A 12,043-nucleotide genomic window follows, 5' to 3' on the forward strand; every position below is an offset into this window, starting at 1 on the left:
ACTTCAGGCTATGACTCTGGTGATCAATCATCCAGGTGCTAGTGGATTCAAGGCCCAGATGGTTGCTCCTCATCGTGCAACCAGGACCTTGGTTCCAGTTACCCTGTTTCTGGAGGTTGCTCAGTGCTTTTGGGGTTTGCTATGCAATGCCAGTGTTCATTTGGGCCTTCTCCCACAGAAATTGCTTGCTTGGGATTCTTTCTGCTGAGGTTGCTCCCTTGGGCCAGTTCTGGCAGAGGTCTTGGCTCAGGCCTACACCCTCGAAAGTTCCAGACTCACCTAGAGCTATTTTCAGATTAATATCTTTTTTTTTTTAAATTTTAAAAAAGATTTATCAATTATGTATACAGCATCTGCTTACATGCATCCCTGAAGGCCAGAAGAGGGCACCAGATCTTATCACAGATGGTTGTGAGCCACCATGTGGTTGCAGGGAATTAAACTCAGGACCTCTGGAAGGTCAGTCAGTGCTCTTAACCCTTGAGACATCTCTCAGCACTGATGAATATCTTAATCATAACCATAGAACCTTTATCCAGCAACTGATCGAAACAGACCCACAGCAGAGCACTGGGCTGAGTTCGCAAAGTCCAGCTGAAGAGTGGGAGAAGTGGGAATATCAACAAAGAGGTGAATACCCTGATGGGGACACCCACTGAAACAGTTTATCTGAGCTAATGGGAGCTCACCAGCTCTAGCTGGACAAGGAAAGAACCAGCATTGGATCAAACTAGGCCCTTGGATTGTTGGTCACAATTGTATGGCTGGGGCAGACTGTGGGACCACTTGCAGTGGTACCAGGATTTTATCCCTACAATGGCTTTTGGGGAACTCATTCTCTTTGAGTGGATACCTTGCTCAACCTAGATATAGTAGGGAGGGTCTTGTACCTTACCCAAAGCATTGTGCCTTACCCTCTCTGATGTTTAGATGGGATTGGGATGGGGGAAAATGGAATCAATAGGAGGTGATGAGGGAGTTTGAACTGGGGTTGGTATGTAAATTGATAAAAGACAGTTTGTTTTCTTTTTAAAATATAAAATAAAAAATTAAGAAGAAAAACAAACAAAAACAAATAAAAATATATACTAAAGTAATTAAATGATTGTTTACATTCAGGATTTGAGCTAATTATCTAGTTTTTGGGATTAGTTACAATGACTGGTTATCAATATTTCCAACAAAATAGTACAATGATACAAAAATTTCCATTTTTGTTTCCCTTTTTCTTTTTGTGAGGTTGTTTCATGAGGTATGAAATCCTTTAGTTGCACTGGAAAAATTACATGGTCCTCTAGGGAGAGAGTCTAAACTATGATCTCATTTAATCCTATCTAGTGTTTTCAGAATCTTTTACTTAATGGTCTCTTGAGGTTTTATTAATTAGCTTCCTATATTTTATGTAAGGTTATTATTTGATATTTTAGGCTAGAGAAATCAGGAAAGCCAGTCTGTGAAGATGTTATATGTTTTATACAGGTAAAATGCACAGAGATGTTTAAACAATGAGAAGTGTGGCTTTATTTATAGATACAATTCTTGTTTTGAAATGTCTATGAGCATAGATCATACCTAAAGTCCTTGTGTTTGTTTAAAGCAGATAGCAACCTGGAAAAGAAATTGAATAGCATGGGAAAATACTTATGAAAAAATTCTTGGATGTTTAGAAAAATGCTAATTTTCTTTGATTTTTGAGCTAGAATAACATTGTACATGAGGAAATGTAAAAGTCACTAGGAAACATCTAAAAACTTTGTAGTATTTTTAATTTATTCAAGGTGTAATTTTCCAATACATTTCTCCATGTGTGTTGAGAATTTGAAAGCAGAATAAAACTTACAGATCATGAAATAGATATATTTTTCACATTTACTCTGTTTGGAAAAGATTAGTTTTTATTTCATGCATATGAATTTCTTGCTTCCATGTATGCTCGTGCACTTCTTGCAACAGTACTCGAGGAAGCCAGAAGGATGTATTAGGTTCTTTGTAACTGGAATTACAGACAGATATGAGCTGTCATGTGGGTACTGATAAACTGAACCCATTTCTTCTGCAAGATCAGTGAGTACTCTCAACCACTGAGCCATCCCTCTAACTCCATCTCCCGTGGCCTATAACAAATGTTTATATTAATCTATTTTCTGAACTGTTAGACAGTTAAAGATTTTAGCAAATGGTAAATAATAATGTAAATAACAATTTTTCTTGGTAACAATGAGAATCAGAGTAATTAACATGCAAAAGGTATTGAGTTGATTGAATCTTGAAATTAAAAAGTTAAAGGTGTTGCTTTGTTTCATGTATTCTCATAAGTAGTTATTTGAAAAAGACACACAGTTATTTATATTTTCCTCAATAATCAATAAAGGCAGCAGTTGCTCTTAAATTAGAAGGGTTTGGGATTCTTTGAGTGTAAAGAAATTTTCATATCAATTGGAGAAGTAAAAATCCAGAGTTTGTCTTGCAGGAGTGATAAACTTACAATATTTATCAAACGGGAGAAAATCTTCACAGCTGGTAGTTTTGATGGGTGCTTTGCTCTAACACAGCTGATGACTATAGGAGTCCTGAACTTACAGCTCTGCAGTAGGAACCTCATTACCAAAAACTCCCTTTAAGAATTAGGCAATTATTAAAAATTTAGGTGTCCGAAAATCTCTTTTGGAGAATTTTATGTATGACATGTAGGACTATATAAAAGTACAAACAAGAAGACTACTCACAATGTAAGTTAAAACAATGAAGTCTGTCTTTTGTATCTTGGATATTTTAATAGTTGTAAGTGAATGTATGTGATATAATGAACAGGAATGATTTTTTTTTTGCTTTTTTTTGTTTTTGATTTTTGAGACACGGTTTCTCTGTAGTTTTTGGTGCCTGTCCTGGAACTAGCTCTTGTAGACCAGGCTGGCCTCGAACTCACAGAGATCTGCCTGCCTCTGCCTCCCAAGTGCTGGGATTAAAGGCGTGCGCCACCACTGCCCAGCCTTGAACAGGAATGATTTTAAGGTAAGAAAAGACTTAAAATGACCTTTGCTGTGTGTGTTTCCTTTGTTGTTGGTGGGTCATAGGCAAATGAACATCGTATCCTTCATTCTCTGTTTGCAGATGTCTACATGACTCTTCTTTGGACTTATTTTTGGATGCTATTCTGTGTCAAGTGACTATAAGCCCATCATGTCTTGACCATTATCTGTTTCTAAATTCCGTGTTGTTGTGGTATAGTTACATATCATTCTACCCTAAACTCAAAAGCATTCTTGGGTTTTACCAAGGTGATGGAGATTGGCCATCCAAAATTCAAATTCATGGTGGACACAGAGTTCATTGACAATGCTTCCCATAGTTTTTGAACTTGAAAGATGTTTGAAGCTCTGTAATTGGTTATTGCTATGTGACTTTTGAAGAATGGTCGGAAAACAATACAAATATAATAAATTGTCTTTACTTAATCTTTTCTTTTTCTCCATAATCACACATACATTCCAAATTAAATTGTTGGTTTTAGATTTTTACTTTGACCTCATTGTCTTTTTCTTTACTTTTATAATGGTTTGCTTCTAGATTCTCTGTCACTTTAGAACTATGCAAATCTCCTTTCTTGTCTTTAAACCTGTAATCAGGTATTTTTTAATGTGTGCTTGAAATAATCAAACTACATCTTTATTTATGATTCAACAAATAGTTATATACATTATGCTGCAATTCTGAATTTTAGTTTGGGTTATGAAAGTAATCATTATAGTCCTTAAATCTATGGGAGTTATATCTAGTTGATATATAATATTTAATAAATTGCACTTAATTAATTTTAAGCACTAAGGAGAAACACAGAGTTTTTTTTTTGAAAAAATACATTTAAATTACATTGAAAGTACACTTTGATTACCATGTAACCTGAATAATCTATTACTGCATAAGTGGTAGTTAGCATATTTTGAAGAAGGGGAATAGGTAATGTATTTTGAAACATCACTCAGATATTGAATTTCTTTCTCTCTGTTTTATGATACTATCTCTTTTAATTCATTCATTTATCACATATATTTAAAATATTATGGAAAAATGAAAGAATATTAGTATCAGTATTAATTAGTTCATGTAGAACACCTATATGCTGAATACATTCTATGTTTATATTGCGATGTGAAACGTGAGTTTTATAATATATACAAAAGATTAATAAATAATCTCTGGAATGATTTGCTAGTAGCTGAACCATGGTATTAATTTTGTTTTTCTGAATTTTGTATTTTTATCTGAATTTTGTTTTGAGAGCCTGTTTTGTTTCTACTGTGCTGTTTGCTCTCTAAGGAGAAGTAGACCTACAACATACTGCCATAATTTTTTTTTTCAAAATTGAACAAATGCTATCTACTACAGCATGGCAACCATGTGAGGTTTAAAATTTCTACTCATGAGCTGAACTCAAAACAAGATTTCCATACTTTTGAGTTCTAATGTTTTTGTCTATTAAAAAAATTATCACAATTTTCATTTTCTTCTACTGCATTCTTTCAGGTAGTGCTGCAAAGAGTATCAATGGAAGGAACAAATCACTCTATGGTGTCAGAATTTCTGTTCGTGGGACTCACCAACTCCTGGAAGATGCAAGTACTTCTGTTTGTGTTTGCTTCAGTGTTTTATATGGCAAGCATGATGGGAAACTCCCTCATCATTTTCACAGTGGCTTCTGATCGTCACTTACATTCTCCCATGTACTTTCTGTTGGCCAATCTCTCCTTCATTGATTTAGGTGTTTCATGTGTCACTTGTCCCAAGATGATGTATGACCTCTTCAGAAAGCGCAAAGTCATCTCCTTTAGAGGTTGCATGACTCAAATCTTCTTCATCCATGTGATTGGTGGTGTAGAGGTGGTGCTGCTTATAGGCATGGCTTATGACAGATATGTAGCCATATGTAAGCCTCTCCATTATTTGACAATTATGAATGCCAAAATGTGCATTTTCATCTTAGTGTCTGCCTGGGTGGTTGGCCTTATGCATTCCCTGGTTCAGTTTGTTTATGTAGTAAATTTGCCTTTCTGTGGACCAAATATTTTGGACAGTTTTTACTGTGACCTTCCTCGGTTTATCAGGCTTGCTTGCATAGATACCAACCAATTAGAATTAATGGTATCAGCTAATAGCGGATTCATCTCTGTAGGCTCCTTCTTCATACTGGCCATGTCTTATATTGTCATAATAGTCACCATTCAGAAACATTCCTCAAGTGGTTTCTCTAAGGCCATGTCTACACTTTCTGCTCACATCTCTGTTGTGGTCCTATTCTTTGGTCCCTTGATCTTTGTTTATACATGGCCTTCTCCCTCCACACACCTGGATAAATATCTGGCCATATTTGATGCAGTTGGTACTCCTTTTCTGAACCCTGTGATCTACACGCTGAGGAATCAAGAAATGAAGACATCGATGAAGAGAATATGCAGGCAGTTACTGAAATACGGGAAGATCTCCTAAATGATTGCAGTGTGAACTTTTCTCATTGAACACAGTTCATTGTTGACCAAATTCAGTGAAAAATTACTTTCCTTGGTCATATTTGCTTACCTATACTGATATTTGGGTGAATTTTGTCTTCTGCTAGAAGAGATTTGCAGTGTTTTCTAGCAACAGAGAAGTGATTATTTATTTATAAAACAAAGATTATAATAAGAAAGAGCTGAATTCCCAAAGAAGAATATTATGTGAAGCAAACTTTTAGTTGTACAGAAGATAGAAGATTGCTTTAAGGCTTACACACACACACACACACACACACACATTCTGTCTCTTCCCTTCTGAACATAAATTTTCTCGCATGCAGGGCTTTCAGGTAGCGCTCCATGCGTAATTTGCAAATTGACATTGAGCTGAGTCAATTTTTCATCTTCTGTACCTTGCATGCCCTGTAGGCTCTCATTTGTCTGTCTGTTTAGAACCTGCAAGCATACACACTCAATTCTCAGGAATATAAGCTGTCCAGTTATCATTATAATATTCAAATTTATTCAAGTTTCCTTCATAATTCCTTTCTATTTCACATGTTCTTTTTTTTTCTTAGTATTTGTCTAAGCCAGAGTTCAGTAAAAATGTGTGGTTGATATTTTTGAGATGCAAAATGAAGCTATAAGGTTTTTAAATCAGTTGTTACATTGTAGGGACCTATTCACCTCATAGACATTCTAAAGCAAGCTACCTTATCTAGAGACTTTGTAACAGAAGCAGTGTTGTAGTTCCATTTACTTTCCAATATACCACTTCATTTCCTCCATGTTTCAAGCTTGTTGCCAGTGTGTCCCTATGATTATAGTCACCAGAGGCTAGCCATCAGCTACACCATTGGAATTGGAGGCATTGAGAGACACAGTATTAACTATCCTTGGTCTCTGTCTCATGCCCATTTTCCCTTGTGGGATTCCAGCCCCTCTAATTTTGCATCTAATTTGAGGTTTTAATCTTCATGGGCAACTTTGACTATTGACCATTAGATAAAATCTAGCTCCTGTAAGTAATTCTTTATTGTAAATCATCCATACCTTTTCTTACTCACTGATTAAAGTGTGAGTGGGTTAGATCCTACATATATGGTAGTTAATCATTTGTGGGGTTTATAGAATGCTTTGTCTAAGCAATGTTGTACTTACACAAAGTATTGCTTGACCAGGGAACATATTTTATACCAAATGAAACATAACATAAAATTCCCTAGCCTACATATGTGTTCCGTGACAAGCTACTGAGTTTTCAGGTTTAGTGATGTAATTTGCTAAAGGAGAGTTACAATGGTAATTGTAGCACCACATCAGGGTGATGTGTGCTCCAACAGAACATAAGGCCCAGGATAAACTGCAGAAATATCTGTGTACTCTCCTATTTACAACTACTATTGTCTCACCCCATTCTGGAACTATAGATTTATGCTCCTAGAAATCCCTAGAGTTCTATAGCTATAGGAATTCCCCTGCTGGTCCCGAGGTTCTTTACAATCTTCTTGTGCTTGTATAAATTTTCTCAAACTATTACAGAATTCTTTCACTTGATTATTTCATTTTTCTCACTAGAGCAGGATGAAAAAAATAAAAAATAAAAAAATTAATAATATTTTAAATATTTAAATTAGAAATTGAATCATGTAGAGCTCAATAAATAAAATAAAAATAGAATCCTAATACATTGTGTATATTTTAGAATATGGTTTTGAAACTAAAAATGTTACGGAAGGATCATTGTTGTTATCACGCTGTGATAATTTATGGAAGAAAAATTACCTTGAGTAATTTTTTATCATGACTGCAAAATAATAAAAAGAAATGAGTCAACACACATTTATCAAGGCAAATACTTGTAATATAAATGCAAGTCCCAAGGAAGACCTAGAAAACTATATTCTACATGATGCCATCTGAAGAAATACAGGCAGAGACCTTGAACTAAGGGCCACCATGAAAGGGTGTTTGCCCTTATTTGTGGTGTAGTTTTAGTGCTGACAATAGGACAGCACTGAAGCAAGTCTTCTAAACACAGCAGGACTGATACACATATGAACTCACAAACACTATGGCAGCATGCACAGGACCTGCAAACGTCTGTGAAAGATGCGGTCTCAGTCCTGAGAGGGGAAACAGACACAAGCACTCATTCCTAACCAGAATCAATTTCCAATTGATAACCCTCACAAATGAAAAATTAGTTGTCTCTGAGTCTCACTGAATACAGAAATCACTTTTAAGGCCATATCTCATGTACAGCAGGAGGAGGCTAACACAAAATGAATTGGTTGCCACTTTAGAGGGTTTTTGGCTTACAATATTTTTGCCAGGTTTTTTTTTTTTGCTTGCATGTTTATTTTTCTAAAACTTAATAGTCCTTTACATATATAATATTGATTTTTATGGGATTCTTATTTTTTGGGGGGATTTCTGTGTGAGTGAATGTGTGTATCTTTGTGTCTATTTGTGACTTTTGTTTGGCTCTTTTCTTCTGCTTGTTTATTTGTTTTTCTTTTTTCTCTTATATTATTATTATCACTATGTTATTCCTGTTTGTTTTCTAAAGAGGAAGGGAAAAGGTGTGTATTTGGGTGGGTGGGGAAATAGGAGGGTCTGAGAGTAGATGGAAGAAGGAAAATCTTAAACTGAACATATTGTATGAAAAAATTTTTATATACCTAAAAAGGATAGAATCATGATACATGGTGTATATTTTGGAATATGCTTTTGAAACTTAGAATCACTGAAGGGTCATTGTTATCAAGTCATGCTGTGATGATTTATGGAAGATTATGAGCTTTTAGGGTGTCTTCTACCAGTATTAAAACAAGAATTTTTTTTTTACTATAATATAGTAGACACATCCTAGTGGTTTGTAGAAGCTGTTGAAAGCAAGTGTGTAGGACACAGAGAGCAAGGCTTTAGAGACGTCTATAGAGGACACTGATGTTCTTGCCCTGCTTTGTTGCTGTGTGCACAATCTATTGTGAAGCTTTTATGACTGTAAAGGCAGTGTTATGAATTAATGTGCTCTTTTTGAAACTAAAATTCATGTTTGGACAAATATATCATGAGTTATTGTTCTCTTATTTTTATAATCCTAGTTTAAACTATTTTAATTATTTCTTTATACATGATTTTAGAATTAATTTTTCACTAGTTTTGTTTTGTCAAACAGATATTCATTGAATGTTTAAATTTTGACAGAAACCTGTGGATGTATAGTTATATAAGGCAATGTTCCTTCCCTGGAAAATTTTCTATTCTTTAGAGCAATAGAGTGAGAAACAGAGATCCAAAGTCAGTAGTTTAATGTGGTGGAGAATTATAGGCAAAAAGTCAAGAGACCAAAGATGGGAAGACAGTAGAACACACCTGTATATCAGATTACCTGAGACACTTGCAAAAATACAGACAAAAGCCTTTAACATTTTTCAAGAAAATAAAATGTTCAATATGTAAGAATTTTGATTTCCAGAGACAAAAGATATGAGTTATTTTAAACAACCCCGAAAACTAAATGACAGATTCTCAAGTAGATCACAGAATTTATCAACCAGAGGAAACTACAAAGGAAAACAGAATAAAAGTAGGAAGGGCTATGACATTGAAGATGAGAGACTTTTGTGCGGTTTCCTCCTCCTAGCATTTTAAAGCGGTCAAAATTCTACTTCTAATTCATATCCATCTTAGAGTCTTTTATAAGCAGCTAATTTCATTTTTAGATATGATATGGATAATTTCAAAACAAAATAATATCTAAAGCTACAGGGATTTATATTTAGTTTTTGATTTTCTTCTATCATTTATAGGTAATGTTGTACTTATTTTATTTTTGAATAACAGCTAGAATAAATATTGGTAAAGAATTTTGAAAAGTAGTAAGTTTTAAAGTGTGGTGTAAAGTGAGAAAGAAAATGAGAAATCATGAAAAAGATTGTTAAAGCTAATTGAGCATGTTGGTACACAGCTCAGTAGATGGAGGCCAGTGGATTGCCAGGAGGCCAACCTGGGATACACAAAAGGATATTATATTAAAAGAACAGCTAAATATTTAGTTTATTGAGTCCAGTAAATTTGAGGCTACAAAGTCATTTTCTTTTATTTATGTATGTATTTATTTGAAAAGGAGAGAATCATCTAAATTTCCCAAAATAATACTTAAAAATAGAGATGTTCCAAACATTTGAGAAGTTTCAAATATGAAATATTTCAGTTGAGTATGTGAGTAAGCTTGCAATGTTTCTAGATTGAAAAAGAAATACACAAGGATGATGGTTTACACGAGCACTGCTCAATAGAGACATTGAACTTGATGACTCTATATTAGGAACCTCAATACCAAACACCTTGTCCATCAATAAGGAATGAATGTCCTGGAATATGTTTTCCTCTGTTTATAGTTTTGCATAGGTCAAGAAAAAGCATTAATTACTACACTAGGCAAAGACACAAGGTGGTCTTTCTCATCATGGATATTGCAATAGTTATGAGTGTAAAGAATGTGTTTTTAAAAGCACTTTCAAGTAGGGATAATGTGTAAGTGAAGACAATTCCAAACACCAGTCTAGGGAGTTTTCTCCTAAGTATGGATTCCAAGTAAATGAACATCATGTCCTTGTTTACAATCTAGAAACATTTTTAATGTTTGTATTTCATATCTATATTTATTTATTGAAAAGATTCTTCTCTCATACAACACATCCTAACTTCAGTCTTCCACCTCCACTCCTCATACCTCTCCCTACTTCCCCTCTCACCTAGAGCCACTTCTTCTCTCTTTCCTCTTCAGAAAAGAATAAGTCTCTAAGAGATGAGAGATGATAGCCAAAATTGGATAAAACAAGATACAATAGGACAAGGCAAAAGTCCTCTCATATCAGGCAGAACAGGGCAACTCAACAGAAAAGGAAAAGCGCTGTAGGGTCAGCCAAAAAGAGCCAGAGACACCCACTCCCTGTTAGGTGTCTCACAGAACACCGAGCTAACAGTCATGACACATATGCAGAGGACCTCCTGCAGACACATGCAGGCCCAGTGCCTACTGTTTCAGTCTCTATGAGCTCATGTGAGCCCTGCATAATTGATTCGGTGGGCCATGTTCTCCTGGTGTATTCTTTGTTGGAGGTTCCCTGATCTCTGAGGGGAGGGACCAGACAGAGACCTCCAATTTACACATTGTCTCCACATAATGTCTGGCTGTGGCTCTCTTCACCCGCTCACATCTGCTGCCAGAGATGTTGCCATTATCATCCCTGATGATGACTGGACAAGACTCTGATCTATGAGTATAGCACAATATCATTAGGAATCACTTCATTGATTTTTTTTCCAGTTGTGTTTGCTTCTATTCCAAGTCTCTGGGTTATCCAGGCACTGGAGGGCATGAGGCTCCCTGTTGTCACATGGACCTCAAGTTAAACAGGTCTAGACGTATTTATATGACTATCTCTGTACTAAAAATTTAGCTGTAGGCACTGTTGTCTTTTAATCCTAATCTTCCTAATTTATCATTTATGATAACTTCTGGTATTTTTCTTGTACTTATATCTCACTCTTCTCTAATTATGAGTTACCATTTGAGGTTAATTTCACTTTACCAAATTTCTAGTTCTTGTTAGATGAAGGGTGTTGCAAATAAAAAAGGTAGTCAAATTCACAACTGATAAATTGAGAATGTCTTCTGCAGCGCGCTTCCTGACCAGCAGGAATGAACGACCACGAAAACGAGATTCCTTCCCTATCACATCTCTATTCGGAGCACTCGGTTGAGGAAAATTGGGGGAAGGGAAGAGAGAGAAAAGACAGAGAAAGGGAGAGCAAGGGAGAGAGGAAGAGAGAGCACAGGGATGAGAGAAAGATTAGAGAGAGCTTAGAGAGAGAGCGAAAAACCCAAAGACAGCCGCTTTTCTAGGGTGAGAGGCTCGAATGCTGATTGGTTGATGCCATTCTGCTAGGGCCCAAGGCTACAGGACAGGTCAGGAAACCAAGTCTCTGAAATGCAAAACAAGGCTCCAAGCACACTGGCCTGTGCGGCAACATCAAAGGATTTGTATACCTCCAGGCTGTAGGACTGCTGGCACTATCTCGCCAAGGCGACATCCTGGCGGCTCCTTATAGCTCCTCCTTTCTATTGTTTTTAAGAGCAATAAGGCAAAACTGTTTCCCAATCTGGTCCCCACCTCATGATGTGTGGACCGATTAAAGAAAAGAAAAGCAAGACACACCCTCCGCCAATGCATACCTTCCTCTGTGCCGTGGGACTATCTGGTCCCTAGAGGGTGCAAAGGCTATGCATGGCTAATTGCCTATGAGCTCTTTAAGGCTGAGAGCCAAACTTGGGGTGAGGATACACATTCCAAGGCTGCCAAGGCCTGTGCCACAAAGACCTTGTCCCTCCTCACTTGGGCTAGCAGGTAGCATACCAATCAAAGACATACAGCACTTCCACCTAGACACAGCATGCCTGGAATATCTCTGCTCCCACCCATTCCCAAGGAAGGAAAAGGCAGAATAGAGTCAATCAGAAAATTGTTTAAAGGTAAGAG

General features: G+C 36.2%; 1 protein-coding gene across 1 annotated transcript; it reads left to right on the top strand.

Annotated features, from left to right (window-relative positions):
- The first annotated feature begins 4,545 nt into the window (after window positions 1-4,545).
- Window positions 4,546-5,484, top strand: LOC148120677 (olfactory receptor 4F3/4F16/4F29-like). Its single transcript, XM_087911437.1, has one exon. The coding sequence runs from the start codon at window positions 4,546-4,548 to the stop codon at window positions 5,482-5,484; it is 939 nt and encodes a 312-aa protein (XP_087767563.1).
- Window positions 5,485-12,043: the final 6,559 nt, after the last annotated feature.

The sequence above is a fragment of the Myodes glareolus genome, chromosome 10 (genome assembly GCF_982192425.1).
Source record: "Myodes glareolus chromosome 10, mMyoGla1.1, whole genome shotgun sequence".
Lineage (NCBI taxonomy): Eukaryota > Metazoa > Chordata > Mammalia > Rodentia > Cricetidae > Myodes > Myodes glareolus.

Excerpts from the sequence above, each read along its gene's own strand:
- LOC148120677 (XM_087911437.1), top strand. The coding sequence starts at position 4,546 with ATGGAAGGAACAAATCACTCTATGGTGTCAGAATTTCTGTTCGTGGGA.